Here is a 23,900-nt window from a genome sequence, read left to right on the forward strand (position 1 = left end):
CAGCTTTAATGAGCTACGATTCATCAAGGATCTCACGGGTTTGTTCTGCTGAAAATAAAGAAGGCGCTGCCCTCAGGGATGGGCGGGACCTTCTCTTTAATGGTGAGTTCAGACAGTCTTTTCGGACGTGGGCCGACTGGAACATCTTGGAGCTCGTCGTTTTCATCTTCCACTTGGCTCTCTGCAAAACATCATTAAATGTTGGAAGGATAGTTTGTAACTAACAAACTATTTCCCCAATTGTACCTGGTGACTCAATGGCAGGATACAGCTGTTTGTCTTCTTCCGGTAAGTCGTCTGCAGGAACCTGGAAACAGTCGTATGACAGTTGAACTTGAGTCTTTCTATGTGTTATCTGGGTTCACTCCTCCTTTACCTTGGTCTCTCCAGCCATGTCTTCAGTGACCTCCACTCTCTTCTGATCTGTAAACGCCTCTCTGTTTTGTGGAAATCAGAGAGTCAGAATCAGTGGTGAGACAGAAGAATGTGCCATTGCCAATGGAAAGTGCTCTTGTGACAAATGAGAACTGTGAAACTGTGCCGTGTCCTGCACTGTACTTTGCACTGTTCCTCCTCTTCTTGGCCTCCTCCTCCTCCTTCTGGGCTGTGTTGAGACTCTCTGCATCTGCGAGGTTGTCCACAGCGATGGCCAAGAAGACATTCAGCAGGATGTCTGGTCATGTGACTAAGGGAGAATAAACATGACACTGGCAGAGTCACAACTCCTGCAGGCATGCATGTGAACCACAGTGCTCCTTCAAAGGGATACAGTTTCCACAGATGAAGAGAATTATGAAGTAAATGCAGACCACCATTCCAGATGAGGCTGGACCACCGTACGCCATGATGCCGTCATACATGACAGTATTCCAGTCTTCACCTGTCAAGATCTGATAGATGCAGTTAACAGTCAGTTCATTGACTACGTTGCCGTTAGCATTGCAATATTTAACTGAACATTTCCAAGCACACACCTGAAACACGGTGAGCAGCGCCTGAGGGAAATTATCAAACGTGCTTCTTTTGGTCACAGTCTCATCAAAGTTGAACTTTCCCCCGAATAGTTGCATGCCGAGCAGCGAGAAGATGATGATGAAGAGGAAGAGAAGGAGCAAGAGGGAGGCGATGGACTTCATGGAGTTGAGCAGAGATGCTACCAAGTTACTTAGTGACGCCCAATGCCTTAACCAAAAGGAAAGTCATTAATTAATACATTAACACTTAGATATGGTCGACAGTTTCAGCTTCCAGTCGCTCACCGTGTAACCTTGAAGATCCTCAACAGGCGAACACAGCGGAACACAGAAATGCCCAGAGGAGACATGATGGCCAGCTCCACCAGGATGGTCTCCACAATGCCCCCACACACCACGAAACAGTCAAAGCGATTAAAAAGGGACACGAAGTAAGCTTGCAGACCTAAACTGTACATCTTCACAAGCATCTCTAGCGTGAACATGGCCAGAAGAACTTTGTTGGCTACATCTGTAAGAGAGAGAAGAGGAGTAAATGCAAAATGGAAACATGTAAAAAGTTTACAAATGACTCAACACACAAAGGCTCTCAGATACCTTGCACTTCAGTCAGCCAGTCTGGCTGGTTGTAATGCTCTGACGCGATTGTCAGTGTGTTGAGGAACACCAAGATGATGACCAGCCAGTAAAAGGTCACCGATTTCACAGCTGCCCGACACTTCCTCCGACAGAAGCGGTTCCACCGGCGCCACTGACGACTAATAATGACACACATTTGGCAAATTAAGAAAAGCTTTCACATATAAGTGCTTGGGGAAAAGCGTGATTGCACGAGACAAAAATACAGCACAGTGGACAATGATTTGATCACATGAAGCAGAAAAATTCAAGTAGAAAACGGCACCAGACTCAAAGGAAAAATTCAGCATTCCATTCATCAACTGACAGCAGACATTCAGAAAACAGATGAAAATGAAACATGCAGGATTCAAAGGATAAAGATGTATGATATAAGTCATTTTAAAGGACTAACCTGCACTTTGACTTAGTGATTTTTTGACTGAGGAGAACAAAGCAATGAAGCATTTAATATGTATAATGTTAAAATAATTTTAATCTTTGCACGAGAAGAACTACATATTTTACAGAAATAATCATTGAGTACGGACACGATCAAGACTTAAAAAGTTCTTACCATAACGGCCCACAGCAGGGTGAGATGTCATCCTCTCCGTTGTGATTGTCGGTGTTCACTGACTCGGTTTCACTCGTTGGCATGCTCGCTGTGACACGTGACAAAATGAGTTATGTGAGAACATCTGCACAGATTTTTTTGCTTTTCATTTTTATCAATCTTGAAAAAATTCCACCACAATATAAAATGTTGCTCAAATTAAAACTAAATTTGAAGTAATTACTCGTAACACGTGATCATATTTCATCTGACAAATATGAAACAAACCAAGCATTGCCAGGAATGAACACGCATCAACTGCAGTGATCAAGTCTCAGTTAGCACATGCTGCCAGACCAGAGTCAAACTTCTTAAGATCAGCATCAGTTACACAACATAGTGCTGCTTACTATTAAATAATCTTGGTTTAAATTTGATTGAATAAGTTGGTCTTGGTCTGTATGCTGCACAATGTTTGAATTTTAGATCGCAGCACACATATCAGATTAAAATGCACTATGCATGCAAAATATGAGAAATATATATTTTATGTGACAGTGAAGATGTGGGAAAGGGATATAAAAATATATATACTTTAATGTAAATGCAATCATGATGAAGGTTTTCACATCCAAGTGCAACTTATAAAATAGAAATATTTCAAAATCTTAAAAAAAAAGTATTTTCTTGTGAAATGAATCCACATAAAGTGATATGAAGTATCATTTATGTCATTTCTACAGTAACATTTTCTAATGGTGTGTTAGTGCGGTGTTTCACAGGGAATCTGATTTGGTGGGCAGGCAAACACAGATGCACACACATACATAAGAGCACACTCAAAGCAGAGACAGACTGCAGGACCAAGATGAAACGCGACGACACTCACACAGACACATTTACCCTGAGTTTCTGTGGACTGAGTGAACCAGCCAAACTTCCCTTTCTTCTTCTGAGTGAGGTCAGCAAGTGTGACCCCTGGGGTTTAACAACATGCAGTTCACAAAGCCAGACAGCAGAGGAAGCAGTGGGTCAGTACGCAGCAGAGGAGGAGAGGAGTGTACAAGAGACAGCAGCAAAACTACAATACAGGGACGTCGGACTCAAGCAAGTACAGCGTCATCTTTCTACGACAAAAATCTACAGTTCTATATGGTTAGGGATACATACAAATCTACTGAAACTTTTTTTTTTATTTAATGAAAGTTGTTATCGCCGTAGTTAAAATATTTTAAAATTTGATTCAAGAGTGGTTTGGAAGAAATGTGATTAAATATCAAGAATAAAAGAAAAGCATTCTAAATATGAAAGGGATGAAAGAAGTAAGCTAGATGGCCACATTCAATATTGTATATATTAACAATAAATGAAGAGGCTGTGACATGTTGAACATAGACAGAAAAAAATAGAATACACACAGGAAAAAAAGGAACAATATTGCGATAAGAGGAGAATTGAAAGAAGAGCATAGAAAACAACAAGAACATGTATCTGAGATTGATCGGAAAATGGTAGCTATGTTACAAAAATATGTTACAAAAAAGGAAAAAAAAAGCTCCTGAAATCTAAATTAAGGCAAAAAGGCTGTGTCAAAACGCTCTGTCTATCATATGAAATAATGCTTTTAATTTAGTGTCATTCTGAAAATAAATAAATCCTTTTTAATGTATCAAGTGTTCCAAATATTGCTGAGGCAATTACTTCTAATTTTTTGTTTTGGACATGTTGAAGGGAATAAACGGCTTTAATTCAAAAGAAAAGGACAAAGGGAAACTTTCTTAAGTAGGAGGAGAGAAAAGACAATGTTAGCAGCACTCTACATTTCATACAAGGCACAGAGACATCACAGGAGACAATGTTAGTTCTACGGCAGCAGGACTGGATGGTGCAATGGTCATGGTGAGCCTTAGGAAATGGTGGAAAGAGCGATGATTGAATGCTAAAGGTCAACCTTTGACATGACCGATGAGCATAGCCATGAGCGATATCATCAATTTTTTTCATTTCACTGATATATAAATTTTGCTTTAGTGTTGTGGCGTAATGTGAATTGCTATATTTGTGTTAAGTGTAGTTGTTCAACACTGTTTTTCTCAAACTTACACATTTTATTAATACTCTCAATCAAAACAAAGAGAAGGCAGTTTGTCAATATTCAACTTTACTTGTTTTTACATATTAAAAAGGAAAAAAAGTGTGTAACCAAATTTTGTATATTTTTTGAATTTCTATGATGATGACTAATGCAATTGTATAACATCTATTTACATGGTGACTTCAGGAATCAGTTATATTGTTTGTATCTGTGGGTGTGAGAGCGCAACCCGTGCAGGTGGATGGTGATGAATTTTGACAGTTCCTGATATGTAGATGTATCGCAACATGTTTCAAGAGACTTGTTACATTTTAAATAATAGGTTCTCAGTCATCTACTCCGCAGCAGAAGGTGGTGAATGATGGGGCTAAGGCACTTATTGCTCCTGCATGAGGAGAAATATGAAGTTAAAAAGAGGCAACATACGGTTCCGCTTGCCCTCTTCATCTCCCTCTTCTTCATTCTCTGGGTCGATGTCTTCTGCCTGAGTGATCCAGTCCAGGTACCCCTTCAGATCTTCCTCCAGCTGCTGCTTCTCACGCAGCTTCTGGAAGTCGCCCCGAGCTTTGGCCTTTTCTCGCTCTTTGGAGAACTCTCTGGACAGAGAAGAGCGACAAAGATAATTGCAGCTGTGAGGTTAAGGAAGTGAAAGGATAGCATCCTATTTTTTAATATGGTTGAGAGAAACTAATATTCAAACAAACTGAAGAACAGTCTTACCCGCTTAACACTCCCAGAACTAGGTTAAGAACAAAGAAGGAACCAAAGATGACGAGACTGACGAAGTAAACCCACGGCAGCTCGAAGCCCATCGCATCATTCATCTGTTCCATAGAGACAAGTAGCTGAGTCAGTTATCAGATTAAGTTCAGAGAGAACCCTAATACAGACAGGTATTAGTGGTCAGACAAGGAGGTGCTGAGGACAAAGAATAAAGAACAATAACAAAACAAGTAAACCTGGCTATTGATATAGCGACACCTGAGTAGAGCGTGTCAGCAAGGAGAGACTGAGGTTAATTAGTTTACAGATAAGGATCTCCATGAAAAATCAGGTGTGGGTGAAGGCACTGGTCGCGTGGGTGGGATTGACTCAGAAAAACTGAGAGCATCATCACGATTGGCAGCTTTGTAGCAACAAACACTTGTCGAGGTCATGTAAACAAGAGTGGGTGATACAGGTTGAAGTATGATCACAACTGAAAACATCTTAAATAATTTTCATCGATGCAAAAGAAATATTTGGACCAGATGAGCTACAACATGTGCAGTACCCAGTAGAGAACGTCGGTCCAGCCCTCCATGGTGATACACTGGAACACCGTCAGCATGGCAAAGAGGAAATTATCGAAGTTGGTGATGCCGTTATTTGGGCCCTGCCATCCCTCTCTACACACGGTAACGTTTGGCAGGCAGTGGCGTCCGTGTCCCGACACCGCACATGGTGTAGGTTCTTCCTCTGCGAGGAGACCTGAGAGCACAGATTGATTTGCAGCAAGTTAGCCTCCTCCACCTGAACCTATCTTGTGCATAACATAGGAGCATGAATAAAGTGGAATCAGTGCAGTAGAATATGCCCAAGCATTTACAACAGCCTCACAAACATACGTTCATTTGACAAGTATTTCAATACAGCGACGCACAGGCTTTACATTTGACAGACAGCTTTGTATCACTGGTTTCTTCCTCAGTGTAAAGGTCGAGCATGTCTGTATTGTAATCTTCTATAAGTCATTTAATCATTGGATTTAATGAACCATCTGTTGCTGCTCTGAGTGGCAGCTACACCAATGATATATTCTGTAGGTTCATTCACTGTCCGGGATTAAATCTTCCAGATTCCTCCAGCTGCTGCCATGTCATTGATGAGGCTTCGACTTACTGTTGCTAGATTACTAGTTTGCCACAATATCCTTGGATAATAGATGGTTACACTCTTTTGCAAGAGTTACGAGAAACAATGGTTTATATCTATCTTAACCCACATATACCGGTGTTCACTTGAGCTTTTATGACTGGCATATACTTGAATCTAATAAGCAGCAACAAGGGGGAAAAAGCTGCAAGGGAAAACTGAAAACACAAACTGTCTCACCTGTTTGAATTACGTAGCACGTGGCGTGCATTTTACCGATGAAGAGCTCCAAACCAATAATGGCATAAATGATGATGACAAAGAGAACCAGGAGAGCAATGTGGAGAAGAGGGACCATGGCTTTTATGATGGAGTTTAAAACCACCTGTAAACCTGTAACAACATAAAACATATCAGCAAAATTGCTCCACTTAACTTTAGGCAGTATTTAAGTTGACAAAGTTAACACATAAAAAGTGTCAGTCTTTATTATAAGTGTCAGACAAATAGGTGTAAGCAACATCTGCAGTGTTGTCCATATGACCTAAGTTGAGAAATGAAATGCATAAAACTGACTTCCGTAAGATTAATAAACTCAAAGAAATATTTAACTCCCAATGAGGATGAGGTTAGTAACTGTGTAAACATCCAGTATAACAAATTCATGATGATAATCCATCAGAATAAAACCCCTGCCCAAATATCACAAGTGCATCCACCAGACAAACCAGGAATAGAAATGAAAATGTCATTTCAGCTCAGTTTAACTTCTTCTTCCCCCAGAGAAGAATTCTGTTAAGATCGGTGAATGATGTTGTTATGGCAACACAGGAAATTCAAATGCACGAGGGCAGCATCTAGTAAGGTCAAAGTAAGATTCTGAAGGCTCCTCCAGGGAGATGAAGGAATGCAGCTCTATTTTACACCCAGATGCTCACTTTTTCATTTCATTTCATATAGATTTAATTTATTTAAAGCTTTATGGATGAGCCGAGTACAAACTGCTTTCATAATTTAGTAAATCCCCAACATAATGCTTCCATTTAAATGTATGAGTGCATTGCGTCTTATATAACTGGACACCCCTGTTTTAATTTACAGCTCCGCTTTTGCAAACATTTCTCGGTGTCAATGTGTTAAATATCGTCTTGTGTGAGAAGAGCACTGTGACTCACTAGGAACACCAGAGACAAGGCGAAGGGGTCGAAGGACGCGAAAGGCTCGGAGGGCCTTGACATCGAACCCCCCAGGTTTGCCTCCAGACTGGCCACCAGAGTCAGCGTCTTTGGTTATCATCTCCAGAACTACACTAAACAACCTGTCGAGAGAGCGACATGTCAGACAATGTAAAGATCATGAAAAGAAAGAATACAAAATTACAGTGATCAAGTCGGTTTGTATCTGTGGGTGTTACGTCTGTCTGCTCAGTAAGTGACACATATTTGCAGCAGAGTTGCTTGCTGTATTGAGGTGTGTGTATGTGAGAAGGGATCAGCAAAAGTTTCTCCACCATTCAGCCAGTTGCAACATGACTCACACCTTAAGCACACTACTTCCTACATCTTACCCGACAATGACGATGACAAAGTCCAGCATGTTCCAGCCATTTCGGACGTAGGAGTTTTGGTGCATGACCAAGCCATAGGCAATAATCTTCAGAAAAGTTTCAATTGTGAAAATAATCAGGAAGGCATATTCTACTGTTTCCTGTGAAGAGAAGAAGAAATGATGCATGTATGGTTCATTTTCCGACACATAGATCATGCGCTTGTTACTGCAACAGTATAAATCATATAAAAAGCATCGAAAAGCAACACACCAAAGTGAAATCTAATTATGGTTACAGATAGAGTTGGCATGGCAACAGAAGTTTCAGCCTTGTTAGAGGCAGCAGTAAAGATTTTTTTGGCCATACACAATTTCATATACACAAGCTCCGCCACGGTTTTTCAAGTCCATTATGTTTGGTCGAGATTCATCAGAAACACAAACATAAAAAGGAAATCACTTCAAGCTCTGGTATTCCATGAAAGGGCACAGGGGGAAAGAATCAGATAAGACTGTCATTATGATCCCACATGCCTCGACCCTCCGTCGCACCACACTGGCTATCAGCTCATTAACTAACATCAAGGAATCCCAAACATGTGAGAAACGGACAACAAACAAAGAGCAAAGACGTTTAAGAAAACAGCCTGTTATTCATACAAGTCCGTCTGTGTTTCCATGGAAACAATGTCTCTTAGCAATGGTTGCACATCTCGGGATTTGAGCAATAACATATAGGATTTTGTGAATTCAACTTTTGTTTCTATCTTTTTTTCATCAGCAATGTTTCCTATTTACTTCAGCATTACTTTTCTTGTTTTTCACATCTCAAAGTGAATTATTCTTTCACGTTTCTGCAGATAAATGAATTAATATAAGAAGGTAGAGCCATGTGATCGAGTTCACATGAATAACTCTCCCTTCTTGTACTGCGTAATCTCAGCAGCAGAGTCAATATTGTTCTTGTGTGTTTGCCAAGTCACTGTCTCCTGATTTTAACTGTTACAAGTCTGTCATCACGGTGGAAAGGTGGAAGCGTTAAGGTCAACAAGCGCTGTGACGAAAGCCTGTTCTGCACTGATAACTGCCTTCAATGCGAACATTAACACACCTGCATCTGGCTCCCAGTGTCTGTTTGTATGCGCCTGCTCTTCTATGTAATTAGCAGGTGACAGTGTGTGCACAGAGCAACGTAACTGCCATCAACTTTTCACTAGATCAACACAGCTGAAGAAAGGAGATATCATGTGCACTGTAATGGTTAATCAAAATGCAAAAAAATTAACTGGTTTGGTTGTCATTTGGTGTTTTTCAGATGATGTACTAATAACACCTTGAATAAAAATCAATACCATCGACTAAAATTCTGTGCTGCCATTAAACGCAGATGAAAAAAGGGACTATATTTTGTATTTATTTGATCGCACAATTTCTGAATAGTCACCAGCAGCAGTGATTCAGTAGGCGCAATAAAAGGCTTTTTAAATTTTTGTTTCATCCCACAGACTGGAATCTTTTCTGAAAGCCCTGGTCTATTGAATCTCAGGGTTTCCCCTGCCCACATACGCATCAAAAAGACTGTAACACTCAAGAATCCTCCAGAAATCAAAGAGAAAAGGTCGGCCACCTTGTCATAACAGAACCGTGGAGACGGAACACAAACGTGCTGCCAAAACAGTGCTGCATAAAAGCAATACTTTTCATTCGTGCAATCGAACCAAGGTTTCTGATCTAAAGTACAAATAAACACACAAAGATGAGATTCAGACAAATATTTTAAAATGTGGGACACTTTTGATATTAGACTCGTGTTATTATCATAAAAGCATTAATAGTAGTTTTGGTTTTATTGTATTTGCAATACTCCTCCAATTGTCCTCCTGTGACATAATCTGCTAATATATCACAACTGTATTGAATTAAATGTAACCCAGTTTAAGAACCCAATTTTCAAATGAAAAGAGAAACAAATCATGTCACCTTCACTTCAGTCAGCCTCACAGGAGGGATTTCGAGAGTACAGGCAAAACAAATTTTTAACCTCTGCCCTGTTCATGACAGCATATTATGTACCTGACACATTGTTACGTAAGAAATATCAAATCCTTTTTATCACATCTAAAAGGAAGGAGGAGGATCCTGGACAGGGAGCATGTAACATGGTAATAGGTGTGTGGCAAAATTTACAGTTGGGTCTAGTGCCAGCCGATGGATGGAGAGAGACAAGCTGGAGAGCTGAGTTAACACTGCGGTGGGAAAGACTAGCATTGATGGTGGTGTGTATAAATACACACGTAAATATAATAATATTTATAATAAATGAATTATATTTTATACAACATGACTGCTTGGTCTTGTCAAGTGAAGTCCAGCAGCTTAAGTTTTGGTAATACAGTTGCAATCAGGAGGCTGTTGCCATGGCAATCACTCTTGTTTCACGTGTAGGCAGGGAGTTGAATTCAGCATACTCAAGAAAAAGGCTATGGAATGAACCACATTGGAGGATATAATGTTTCATAGTGAATGTTTTAAAGTAAACAGAACCACATATCTGATAAATATATGAATAAAATATTTTTATTTTCCTTTAACAAGTCCCAAAAAGAAGCATGAAGAGACTTTAACAAGACAAACTTAGTATATTAAAGGATAAACGTTTGTCTAAGAATTCTTCAGGATTCAGCAGAAACAAAGGGAATGTCGACTCCAAGATTATTGCAGCTATCGCCAAAGAACATAACCTCTTTGTCTCTACCGCTGATTTGCATCCAGACTTTGATATCTATTGTTGATTTTGTTCCTGGCTGAGTTGTGTATCCCAGTAAAAATAGGTCTAAGTGGATTTGTCGGACTCAGTGTTCATGTTTACCTTCCAAGGCTTTAAGATGCATTCTCTATAAACCCCAGCACAGCAGCATAACATGAGCCCAAAGAGAAAGCGAAGCAGCTTAATTGATTTAAGGAGGAGCGGTGCATCCAATAAGCCCGCAAATCCCCTGTTTTGGGAGCTGGACAAGAAATTCTGGTTAGCTGAGCTCAGAGAGCGCAATCTCTGCATGACATGTCCTAGTTGATGTTTTTTGAAGACACAAAACAGTTAGATCTCAGCGACAATACATTTCCTTTGAGACAAAATGCGGTGAAACCATCTTAAATGGATAAATTGTTCAGGATTTTGAATTTTTCCAATTGAGTGGCGCAAGCACCCGAAACTGAAGCACGGCGCTGAAGCAGCGATGCATTATGTTGTGCGAATATTGGCAGATATTCTCACACGTCTTTTTTTGGATGCTCAACTGCACATAAGCATCACTGACTAACAGCAGAAAGAATCGTTCTATTCTAATTCACATTAACACCAGACTGAAAGATGAAAAAAACCCTCATTATTAAGAAGTGTTTATTATCATTTTGAATGTTCAAATATTTTCCTTATTCAGAGCCAGTTTTTTATCAGTTTAGTTATTTCTGATTTCAATATGTTGCGACGTGGTCACACTGTGAACCTTCATTGCCACATCATTTGCTTGCATGGTGCATATTTGCACGTGAACTCCTGAATTGATCAGCATTATCATGCCTGACCGATCACACAGATCTGCTGGGACCATCACAAACACACATACACACACAGGTCCACTTGATGTCACTACCCTCAGTTACAATAATCTAAACTGACAGAACACTCAATGCTTTGACGCTCACTCTAAGCCTGGATCTCCAGAGTAACATGTTGCCAGTCCTCCAGCATCCTATTCTGCTTTGGCCCTCGACCATGAGGCCATGTGATGCAAACAGGAAGTCATTTAGCCAATTAACTAATGCAGTTAAACAATGGCAAATAAGCTAAGGACATGATGCTGGAACCAGAATTGAACAAGGACCACTTAGGCCATTGTGTTCCGCGTATTACAGTAGACTGTTGTAGGAAAACAACTGTGAGATTGTTTGTTATTCTTGCCATCATAATGAGGCCATATTGTTGCTCAAACCAGTCCCGATTAATAGAAGCATAGAATCATTCCAGCTACAACCTGGTGAGAAACAAAAGCGCCCTTCGGGTCAGCTCATTACCTTTTCATCCTCACAACTAATGCGACTTTCCGTATCACACAACAAGATCAAGAGGTTGTAATCTCAGTTTAACTAGGCTTTTCATCAATTTACTCCCTCACGTGTGCAAATGTTGTAGGGATGCACTGAAGAATAAAATGGAGTGTTTTCCGTATTACAATTCACATCATAAGAAAAGTGTCCAAAGCATTTTCTTTCTGCAATGAAGTGCTTCGGCCCTTCCTATTAGTCTCGATTCCACGTCAGAGATAAACATTTGACGCATGAAATTCAATACGAGCCTTGATGAGATCAGTTCAACCACCAGCCAATTAACATGTTATACGTCTTTCCTGAGATGGCTTCAATTAAATTAGAGGCTTAACCCCACATTTGACATTGGTTTATAATCCCCACTGTTTGAGTGGATCTAGTCGAGTGCAGGCTGTACCACCTCTGTTTGGGGACCCAATTACAAGCAACTGGAAATGAACTGCCAGTTATATTTGGCAGAAGCTGCCACAGACAGGAGCATCAGTTCAGACTGCTTCCATCAATGGTTCAACAGCTGTGTTTGGCCTCTGTGACTCCATGGTCTGTCCTCTGGTCGTTCAATCAAACACATGTGCCGTATTTTTAGGCATGGCCAGAACAGCGATGGCAGACAACATGGCAGGCGTTGGAACTGGCACACCTCCAAATCAGATTAACTATCCAACTCATATTCTGGCAAAAGTATCCAAAATATTTAAAAGCGCCGTCAATAACAAAGATCTGGACATCATCCAGACAATTTGTTACTGCTATTTCCAAAGCAAAGAATAGCACCATCATACCTGTAATGATGCAGGAGCAGACTACTGCCCACAATATTGTGGACATACAGGACAGTATCAGCCATGTCATGTGTGCATTTCCCCTTCAAAGCTTGACCACAGTCAAGACTGGGTACATGCATGCTATAGAATGAATATCTGCAGAGATCATAGTAAATAAAGCCACAAAAATTAACATGCTTTACAAACCCAGTACTAAAATACACACAGGAACACATTTTTTCATTTTTTTATCATCTGTAAACTCAGAAAACCTACTGAAAAATCTACTTGCATTTAATATACTGTATAAATAGTCACCGGAGGTTATGTTTGGAATGACTCACCACAAAGGACTGGGTGACCTAAAAGATATTTCTTTCCCAGATAAGCACCCCCTTACACACAATTATGAAAGTCCACATACACTGCTTCACCATTCCAAGCTTTTTTTATATTCTTAAAACCAGTCAACTAGAATGTAAGAAAGCGTTCAGATATTCCAATGCCCCATATTCCCACAAGTGCAGAGTCCCTGGGCCTTTTGGTGCTAAGCAGTCAGTCCAACAAGCCTCCTGACATCTGTCACCTCATGGCCTAAATATCTGCAAAGCCCCCGGGCTCTATTTAAAATACACAAACACTTGCGTAACACTCAATAACGGGCAGATACGCGGAAAATTCTGTATTACAGAAGAAATTAAAATGCATGTGTCGCTTGGAAATGTTAGTGGGTTAAGCCTGAAAGAGTGGAGGGTGTCAAGGATGGGTTTAATATGCGGTCCCTGAGGTTATATAATTAATGATGACGAAGAGTGACAGCAAGAGGCGGAAGCAACTGATTCACAATGACGATGCTGCACTCTAATAAATCTGCCTTGCAGACACACACATAAGACTTAGTTGAATACAGTCAGATGTGCACAACCCAGAGCTGAAACCTTAAGCAAGGATGCAGGCCAAATAGGGGGAGTTGTTTTTTCCTTAAAAGGTATGGAAGCCTTCATTGTGTTGCAATGAAAAGAGATTTATGGCCCAATAAAAAACAAAGAATGGCGACACCATCTCTTCTTCTCACGAGGTCTGTGTATCTAACCGAAGACTATGAGTTCACAACTTGATGGTTTTTTTTTTTTTAGTATGGTGTTGTTTTATGCAAAAGAGAAAAGTGTCAACATCAAGTACCACACCTGAAAACGTTTCTGACTGGGATTTCAAAATACTGGTCAGGAACAAACCATGACATTGCGCAATTTTCTGTTTGACTGAACATAGCAAGGAACTCAAAAGTCACCGCAGGACTCCACCTGACCCCCCCTGTCTTTTGTCCCTCTCCTCACAGCAAAACATTTTTTCTTCCACATGGCTAACTTCCTCGCCTTGAGTTTACCTTTAAAAAACTTTGTAAACATAACCATTGGGATCCTAATGTTAAAGTCCATCTAGTCTGCCGCCACAGCTTAAGAGAAAGCAAAGGTAAAAAAAAACATGAACACATCTACGTATACCTGAAGCAGGTGCAGCAAAGGAAAAGAGGTGATGCAGCTTTAAAAGCAAGATTCGTGTGACAGCTCAGAAACACACAGATTATACGCATGACAATGTTGGGGGATGAAAACAACACATCCCTGAGCGTGAAACTTGTTGACATTTCATAATGCACGCACACATGCACAAACACACACAGGCACACAGATCTAGCACATTAGCAGTGACTGAGCTCTGACAGTGGAAACTAGCACCATAAATAAAGCCTTGAGTACATTAACAAAACTCCTGCTTCTTAGTTGCATTTAAAAAATGAAACAGATTATACTGCTATAGATTGAGGCACTGTTGTGGCAATGTTGTGACAACATTTTCCTTCTTTCCAAATCAGATTACAAAAGCAAAAGGACTCAACGTTTCAAAATCCACAAGTGATCCTGGATTCTGGATTGGTTTGACATTTGCTGCATTGAACATTCTTTTTTTTTTTTTCTTTTATAGCCACTCATCTGTATTTCCATCACTTGTAAGGAACAGAACATTGGCTTTCAGTCATTCCATTTATACTTTTCCAAGCTATGACCTTAAAAGACGAACATGTTGAGTTGCCGTTTTAAAATGGACGGCTTACATCAGTGAAAGACTGAAGAAAATACATGCCCTTTTCAGTACAAGAACATAGTACACAGCAGTATTCTATTGTTTCAAAAATATGTACTGTACATTGGTTAATCTAACAATAGATGTAATATTTTATTTAAATGTTAAGTTTTGTTCTAAGAATGAGTACTGGATCTTAAGACATGACCAGAAAGGATGCAGTACAGGGGCTTTGGCGTTAAGTCAAGACATCTGAGTGTCTAGTTGAAAGCTGATTTGATCAACCTGACAGCTGCTCCAGACCGAACCAATGAAATGCTAGACATAGAGTTTGTACAATTTACCAAAAAAAACCTTTTACAGACTAGCTCTTAAAAAACCTTGAATGTCTGAACATCATCTGCCGCTCACAGACACACACATGTATGCAGAAACAGTGTGCTGCTTAGTGTGACTCTCATTTCCCCTCCTCTCTAAACCTTTAATCCCTGACTGAGAAAAATGATGCAATCTGACATTCTGTTCTGAGAATCTCTTCCACACACATATTCACAATCACAGGCGCACACATACACACGCAAGTGATGATCAAAACATGGCGACAGGTTATAGATGAACGCATCGCACTACAATACAACACACTCACCAGATGTACTGTCCCCTTAGGAGTTTTTTTTTTTTTTTAGAAAATAATTCAGATTGGTATCAAGTTGTTTTCCCTGTTGTGATGGTTCAGTTTAGCTCACTGTGAATTAAGTAAATTAATTGAATACTATTCAGGTGGAAGTACAGCACTGTGCTGCAGTGGTTTATTTAAAATCCCATTGAAGGAGCTGCAATATAACAGACAAAGTGAGTAGCATTGGCTGAAGGTCTGAAATTAGCAGAGTACTTCAGTATATTGCTGCTGTTTCAGCCAGACTATTTTACAGTGCTGATATGGGAACATCATCAGGTGCAATAAATGGTTGGCTCATCCAGAATAAATAGTTATTGACAGGTTATCTATGAATACGTACACTGTATTTCAAACACTTGAAGCACATCTATTTGAAATTAATATTAGTATTATCTAATATTTCCATTTGCCATATTGTGTTTCGATAAAGAAGGCACATTAGGAAGAAGAACATTTGTGTCTACCAGTGCACAACATAATCATTATCATCTGAGTGTAAGTCACTGGTACAAACAAGTCACACATCAGAGATAACTGGGATAATTAGATGATCATCTGTACCACGTTAGTCAACCAACAGTCAAAGGGGAAGTCGTTTATCTAAGCAGCTTAATAGGACACAAATGATTCTCACGCTGAAACGGTCAGAAAGAGAAGGTGGGATAGTGGTAGACTGGAGTAAAAGACTTAAATGGAAGGTGTAGGAAGAGAGCGCAGCAGCTACAGTGAGAACATGAAACAACCATCTGCCGTTTCAAAAGTGGTGGGAAGATGAAAAGAATGTATTGTGATTGAACGACACAAAAAGCAGACATCTATACATTTTAGAGGGCATCTATAAGCAGAATATTTCCGAAAGCAGTCATGACCATGTCATTATCATTGGTGGACCAATGAAAGCAATAAGATATATGACAGCAGATTCTTTTTAGAGGTGATAAGTCAGAAATCAATCATGAATGAACATCAAACTTGATAAGTGACACTGCATTTTGTCACTCAGAGTAAAAGCGCTAAACAAGGAGAGAGATGAAGTCATAGATGGAATCAGTCACATGACAGTATTTGATAAAACCTCTCATCTCTGCGCTCACCCACCAATCTGTCACTCCAACCATCTCTCTCCCTCTCTCTCGCTACAACCTCCACTCATTTATGGATGACTAATCCACTGGCCAGCTTAATCCCTCAACCTGCTCGTCTTTACACACACACACGCACACATACACACACACACTTGTGCAAGCACACGCACTGTTGCATACTGACAAGCTCGGTCCTCCAACAGTGCATCATGTTCACACAGCAACTTCACGCAATGGCAGCCCCTCAATACGAGAAACGCACGCTTTTAAAAATGTGTCATCATCCCTCAGTGATTAGAACCACAGTGTACTCTGATGATCTGATGAGTCAGCAGAATTAAAAGTATATAAACAGCTACATACAGAGCCCATCGTCTGAGCTTTTCCCAGATGACTGAACTTCTCATCTTCTCAAAGACGGATTCCTGCCTGCTTGAGGAGAAACTGTTTGCAGCCATTTGTTTCCACAGCGTTCCTATGATCAGTGAGGGACCTGCCCTTATCTCCTCATCTTCTCTAGCTGGAACCTATTCCCAATCTGGAGCGTAAAGTCCATCCTATCCCTATAAAGAGTCTTTTTTTGACTCACGATTTCGCTCAAGTGTAAAGTGGTAGTCATTAGTCTTGGAAGACTTTGAAGGTGAGAGCAGCATCGGAAGTTACTGTTATAGAGAACGACACATCTTCTGCTTGGTTTCAAGGCATTATAAAATATGTACATACATTATATCCTTTGTTTCAACTTTGTTTTCTTTGAGATCAGACGACAGTGCTGAGCTCATATTTGATTTGCGGCCGATTCTGCTTACTTGTTATCAATAAAGATAAATTTGCAGCCAAAAATCCTCACACTCACAACACGTCCTCTAATATTCATCTGTGAGTAGGATTTAATAAGGTCAAAGATTCCTGCCAGTAAACAGCTCCACTTGCATCACCTATAAAAAGAACCCCACTGATGTTTAAATATTTTCACTTCAATGAAACACAGACTCACAAAGGCATTGCAAACATTTTCCTTTCTCTCACACACACAAATACTGTACGCCGCGTAATTGTGACGAGACTAGACTCGGAACGTGTGAATAATCCCCATCTGGTGAGAGAACATACAACATTTCTGTGTCCAGCTCTGACGATAAGCCTCAAAAATACTATTCTGCATGATTCTAAGCAGGCTGGCGAGTGTGAGAAGTGAGATGTTTACATGCAGCCAGTGGCATCTAATGAAACACATGTAGGATTAGTAGCGCTACTGGATTAACTGGAAGTGACACCTCAATTCACATTAATACATTGAACTAATATTCTTAAAAGGAAAAGGCTATTATATCATAAAATAAAGTGCCAAGTTTGCTTGAATGAGACTTTAAAGTACACACCAGGGTGTTCTTCCTTTTAATCATGAACAACTTTCTCTTCAGATCATCAAATGTTCTTCATAGAACCAGGTGCCTGGTATGTACGTTGAGATATGGATGCTGTACACAGGCCACATTAAGACCCATAATAAATGCTGTGTTTTCACAGAGCACTGTGCTCTAATGCAGGAGGAATAGGGATGAGCGAAATCATTTCATTGGCATGTGTGTACTTGGTGATCATCTCCTGTCACTGAATGCTGTTTTGGAATCGTACATCGCACCAAGGAAGGGGTGATGAGAGAGGGCAGGCAGTGCCTCAGCACAGTCTGCATTTTTTTGGCTGTTGAAAGTGAAAGCAGCATTACATTTCTACAGTGATGGTAACAGTCATGACGGTTTTTTGCTATTCAGCCCAACATAGAACTATCTTTATTTATCCAATAACTCCTTCTTCGCTGGCTTGAATAGCAAGCTTCAGGACAGCTCCAACATTCAACCATTCATGACCAAAAGGCACGTCTGTCTCCTCCACTCTTCATAAGAAAATAACTAACTTACTGACCAAGCATCATAGCCAAAATAATCTAGGTCTTTGAGCCCTCCCTGATGTAGTCTTCGATCCTAAGAGCATGCATTCACTCATTTGACAGAACAATTTATACCAGCAATAATGACAAGACCTTAGACACAAACGTATTGTTCTTGTTGCAGATGTACTCACAAGCTCTTGGTTAGTAGAGTTGGAGTCGTCTCCAGGGAAAGGGATGTAGATGGCTAAGGCCACGCAGTTGGCAAAAATAGACAAGAGTATAAAGATATCAAACGGTCTGAGAAGATTATAGTCAAAGATGGAACAGGAAAAAACATTTGTAAAACAATTGTATATACCCCTTCTTATTGCATTGTTTATGTGATACTGTACATGCCAGGATATGTGGGGTTTTTTTTCAAATCACGATCAAAGGCTCAACTGTTTACATGCCCATGCATGAAAGGATACTTCCACTCCACCAGGCTGATGCAGGCTCGGCGGATGGGGTTGTTGAGGGTGAGGCAGAAAAGAGCTCGGGGTGGCCTGCTGTTCGTGGATCCTCCCTGTTTTTTGCTTTTGGCATATTGTTGCCTCTTCCTCTGTGCCAGTGAGCCAGCAGGAGCAGCTCCAGTGGTGCCGACTGGCTGTGAAGTCATGTCCAGCTTGTCCACATCCCCCTGTGCTTGGCGAGCTGCAGTAATCGCAGCATGCCAGGCCAGGACGGGACTGACGCCGGAGCCAGCGGCTTGAGCACCAGTGGAGGCCCCCACGAGTCCACGAGAGGAACCAACAGGTTTGCCAGTGGTGGCTGGGGCATGTAGAGGCTCTGGAGGATGGAGTTGGTGCAGATGTGTTTGGCTTCCTGACCAGAGCGCAGAAGAGGTGGATCTTTTGTTGCTGGCATACTGAGCCCCTGAAAGACAAAGCAGAATAAAGACATTTCATAAAGGCATAACATACCATAACAAACTTTTCGGTTATTATAAACACAGTATTGAGTTAGTTGATTTGACAGCCATCACAAAGCAACATAAAATTTCCAGTTTAGCTCTCTTTTGTTAAAATAAAGTCATCATAACAGCAGGAAATGGATGAGTGCCAATCCTGACTGGAGAGTAGAGCAGTGGGTGAGGTGAGAGGGAACAGCATGGGCTGAAAGAATGACACAGATATTCTTTAAAATCAATATAAACTGAGAGTTTAAAAGATAATGCCCTTGACACGTGTCCCATACTGCAGCTCTGCAACTTCTCATTTGACTTGCCATTCAACATGTATTTAAAATGTGATTTAGAATCCATTTAAGTAGATTAAATATTATATATTATTACTCTGCTCACAATAATGTATTTCAATTTCTTAAGATATGATGCCATGTTATACCATTATGAAAGTCAATAACACAAACTACAGTATTATAGTAAAGCAATGGGTTTTTCACCTTGTGTATGGTATTTCTGGACTTTTTTAATCTCATTTAAAAATATCTTTATGGAATATTCAATTAGGAATTGAAGTGCCAGACAATTCTTATAGCTGCATAAGAGTTATTTTTTCTTATTTCCATTTATTCTAAAAAATAAATAAATAAAAGTAAACATCCAGTGCGGAACGTAGTAAAGCATCTCTCTTCGTGCCTCATGTAAACTAAAAGACGACTGCCTCAAATAAAGATCAACCTTCGGGAATCGGACCGTAATAAGTTATAAAACATTTGGGAATCACAGAACGAGTTCCAGTCAAGATAAAAACCCCACAGATGAGGATCAGAAATCAGCCGAGCGCTCCTCGCCCCCTCCAACTCTCCTGCGCTCATTTTTACCTTCTGACTGTTCATCTGCTTCTTGCATCCTCGAATCAACATCGAAAAGATCCGTCTTAAATCCAACTCATGGTTGGGTAACAAAACCATCCGCGGGTGTCGACGCACGAGCCAAAAGCGAGTCGTTAACCGGAATTATGACATGTTTTCCGAGCGCGTAGTCGAAGAGGAGCTCCAAACATTTCCAGCACATCCGGGTGTGTGAGCGGCGAAGGCGCACTGTGAGACTGTGCAGACACCAATTCCACTCCTCCGTCCTTAACAACACACTTTTCCAGACAAAATGCAGGCAAAACCTTCAAGGAATCAGCTAAATAAACCACAGAGAGTCTCCAATAACGTCACGTTGTTATTTTTCATAGTTCTGAAGGAGCAAATAAAATTGTTGTAAATATATGATTTAAAAAAAAAACTATTTCCTCCATTTGATTCATCCATCCCATATTAATTTATACATAACGACTGGCTGTGGAGTACAGAGGGTACGACATTAATACAGAACATGCAAAGCCTTTGGAGCCAAATTGTTTTGATACACAGTCAACCTGTAGTGTTGACTACTATCTACTGCCACAGTAGTCAACATCAGATATGAGCATCTGGAGAAGAACAAGTGATGCATGTTGCATGCCAGCGACCTTTTCCCACTTTTTATAACTGATAGTTCTTTTTTATTGTTGATGCACATATGGAATTTCTGCATTACATATTTCAGTGAGGCACACCATAGAAAACGTCATGCAACAATGTGACAATTATGCAAATTCAAAATACAGATGAATAGAAAAAAAGGAAAAAAAAGGGGAATTATTTTATTATTTAATATTACTTCACGTAAAAATTGTTTTGTTTTTTTGGGGTTTTTCAACCATTTTTCCGAGATCTGGTCAAAAAGTAATTTTATTTTCAACTTAAATGTGAGTTTCTCTATAGTTAACAGATGTTCAACAATGTCAGTCCATTGTCCTATGCAGCAGGTTGGAAGCATTTTCTTGTGATAGCCTTCTATCCAAAAATTGAGGTATGAGTCAGATTTGTGAACAGCTTCTTCTAGATATCCAAGGTATAGCACACTTCGAGAAAAGGGTATTCTGTATCCTAACACTTTGCATAATACCATTGGAACATTTAGCCAAGAATTTCTCGACAATTCAAAAAGATATGTACGATCAGGATTAAGCTGTTCACACTTTCTCCAACGTGTCTGGTTTTGATTTCATTGTTTACTTTTAATCTGAGGAGTAATAAAGTATTTGATTCTTCCATGAAAATTCTCTCCATCTGTGAGATTGAGTGGTTGTTTACATTTTGTTCCACATGTCATCAGTGATCTCTTCACCAACTTCTTTGACCATTTGTCTTGAACAAATATTGTTGTTTCATTTTTGAATTCCATTAGAAGTATAATGCTATTTTGCTTTGATAATAATATTATCATATGATTTTATCATTAATTTAACTATCTAGTGAGTTAGTTATTCTTCATTATACGTACAATTTTTTTTTTATCATAACAGATTCTTATTTGTAAATAAGAACATATATATAATATATTCTTCCATTGCATGAATGTATTATCCAGCTTATTAGGCTCAAAGTCCATTTCAGGAAGCCTAGTTCTTTTCCTATTTTTGTTTCTCAATTATTGCTCCCCATACGTCTAATGTGAGGTGATTGTGGAACTGAATTGGTTCCTTTTCCCTGAGTAGTGTTTGAATGGAAACTCCCATTCTAGGTCTTTTCCCTCCCCAAATAAATATTGATATCAGTGTATCCTGTTTGAGGAATTGTGACTGTGGTATAAGATTGAAAGAGGTATAGCATACGCAGAAGGACATTCATCTTTACTGTTGGATAAGTAGACCATCGTTGCAAGTCTTTTCTTTTTACATTGTGAAGATGTAAATTTTTTATTTTTTTTATTTAGCGAAGCAGGATTTTTGGTCATACTTATTCTTAAATATTTCAGTGATTTCAGATCCCAATTTATATTGTAATTCCTTAGTGTATCGTTCAGAGTAGTGTTGTCAATAAGTATTTGGTTCCTTTCCAACTTTATAAACGTCACGTTGAACGTTTTATCTCTATGTGAGTTACAATCCATCAGGGCTAGACAACGTTCAAGCTAAATCAGAGATTCTGCTGACATGCAAAAAAAGAATTGTTTGGACCATTTTCATTACATTTAAATAATAGATTAAACATATTATTCAAAGAGATAAAATCATAATCGTCATAGTCCTCACGAACCTATAACTCCCAATTGGTCATTATTTATTTATTAATTTATTATTATTTATCACCTTGTATTAAGTGTAGCCCCCTGTGGTCAACTGCAGCCTTTTCTGTCGTCACCACAGAGAGATGAAATACATAAAGAATAACTGCAATAACTGCATTTATTCAATAACACTACAAAAATACCATTTAAAATTGAGTATAATTCTTTTTTAAAAAGTGTGTCAAAATGCATCCTTTTCATATTTGTAAACACAAAAAGAATGTTTGTATGGACATCATACTAACAGACAGAGCCGATGAAGAGACAATGAAGTATAGTTTTTTGCTCACAAATAGATGCTTACAGTATTCTCTATACTATATCACATATTTAATATTACGAAACTAGGTGTAATGTATAGAAGATGTACACGTACCATGCAATCTCACAAAGCTCATCTGCGAAAATAATGCAGCATGTCATGTGTATATGAATTAATATATTTTCAATAGAACTTTCATGCAGTACATTGTCGAGAATTTGCCATCAACTGCATAAAGTCAGTCAGTAATTACAGTACCATTGTTGAAATCAGTGCGCAGGAAAAACAATGACAATGAGGATGAAGAGTGAAAAGACACAACACAGATGGTACTCAGACTTTCTCCTCCTTGGATTACTGTCCTTATCCTAATTGTTCAGTTAATCCTGTGATACCACAAGTTCTCACTTACCCCTCAGGGGTCTTCCTCTTATAATGAACGGCATTCTGTCACCTGGCTTTCTTCTGTGGCCTCATATCTCCAATTTCAGTTTTCATTCTGCAGCGATTCGAGAGGAAATGAGTCGTCGGAGCAGTGCTGGCAGGTTACCAGTGACAGGATTACCTACCTAACCCTAACCAACCACAGAGCATGACCGGTAGTGAATAATCCCTCCATTATAATCCGGTCTGCAATGTCTACACAGCAGAGCAGGTAAGGTAGTTGATGGTCAGTTGCGGCAAAAAAATAAAAAGTTAAAATAATTGCTCTAATGTAATAATGTTTAAAAGACAGCTTGTCAAACAGTGGCACAAGAACAAAACATGTTTATGTTTTTTAATACTCTCTTCAATTCAAACAAAAATGGCAAAGCAATAATTCTAATCATAACACATGAAAGCAAGAGAGACACATTGTCAGACTATGTATTCAGTTCATGTTCTCATGATCAATTTTTAAAAATATAAATATAGAATGAGCAAACTTTTTTTCGATTATTTTGTCAGTCAAACATCATAAGACAGTTTTGACTTTTAAAAAAATAACACAAATTATACATTTTCATTATTAATTATTGAAGTGAAAGTAATTATGACGCATAATAACTGAACAACAGAAAAGCAAAGTAGGACTAATAATTTGAGTTTGAGTTACACCACCGTATTGACATTTTATCGCGCTGTTAGCTCTGAGAAAGTTCTATTTTAAAAGCCTTCGTGTGCTTCATTTTGCTTCAAAGCTTCATTTTGAACATACAGAGCAGCTAAAACTAAGCCGCTAAAGTCCTACCGTTTTTTTTCACTCTTTTTAAGCGGCATTTAGATAATTTGAA

At 39.3% G+C, this 23,900-nt stretch overlaps 1 protein-coding gene across 8 annotated transcripts in view; it reads right to left on the reverse strand.

Annotated features, from left to right (window-relative positions):
* cacna1db (calcium channel, voltage-dependent, L type, alpha 1D subunit, b) overlaps positions 1-23,187 on the reverse strand; it is a 37,590-nt gene extending 14,403 nt beyond the window's left edge. For 4 of the 8 annotated variants that reach the window (XM_053848210.1, XM_053848209.1, XM_053848211.1 and 1 more), the window contains exons 1-20: positions 23,039-23,187; positions 18,730-19,174; positions 18,451-18,556; positions 7,665-7,804; positions 7,273-7,415; positions 6,338-6,490; positions 5,517-5,713; positions 4,964-5,067; positions 4,670-4,839; positions 3,052-3,126; positions 2,170-2,257; positions 2,008-2,034; positions 1,572-1,732; positions 1,260-1,485; positions 975-1,182; positions 770-890; positions 559-673; positions 377-437; positions 247-307; positions 37-181 (exon numbers count right to left, since the gene is read on the reverse strand). In XM_053848210.1, coding sequence (XP_053704185.1) covers positions 37-181; positions 247-307; positions 377-437; positions 559-673; positions 770-890; positions 975-1,182; positions 1,260-1,485; positions 1,572-1,732; positions 2,008-2,034; positions 2,170-2,257; positions 3,052-3,126; positions 4,670-4,839; positions 4,964-5,067; positions 5,517-5,713; positions 6,338-6,490; positions 7,273-7,415; positions 7,665-7,804; positions 18,451-18,556; positions 18,730-19,174; positions 23,039-23,072 — 2,780 coding nt within the window. In that variant the 5' untranslated portion in view covers positions 23,073-23,187. Of the gene's footprint in view, positions 1-36; positions 182-246; positions 308-376; positions 438-558; positions 674-769; positions 891-974; positions 1,183-1,259; positions 1,486-1,571; positions 1,733-2,007; positions 2,035-2,169; positions 2,258-3,051; positions 3,127-4,669; positions 4,840-4,963; positions 5,068-5,516; positions 5,714-6,337; positions 6,491-7,272; positions 7,416-7,664; positions 7,805-18,450; positions 18,557-18,729; positions 19,175-20,083; positions 20,296-23,038 lie in introns of those variants that run through there. The other 4 variants (XM_053848212.1, XM_053848213.1, XM_053848214.1 and 1 more) reach the window with 2 other exon arrangements.
* Positions 23,188-23,900: the final 713 nt, after the last annotated feature.

The sequence above is a fragment of the Synchiropus splendidus genome, chromosome 18, assembly GCF_027744825.2.
Source record: "Synchiropus splendidus isolate RoL2022-P1 chromosome 18, RoL_Sspl_1.0, whole genome shotgun sequence".
Classification (NCBI taxonomy): Eukaryota; Metazoa; Chordata; class Actinopteri; order Syngnathiformes; family Callionymidae; genus Synchiropus; species Synchiropus splendidus.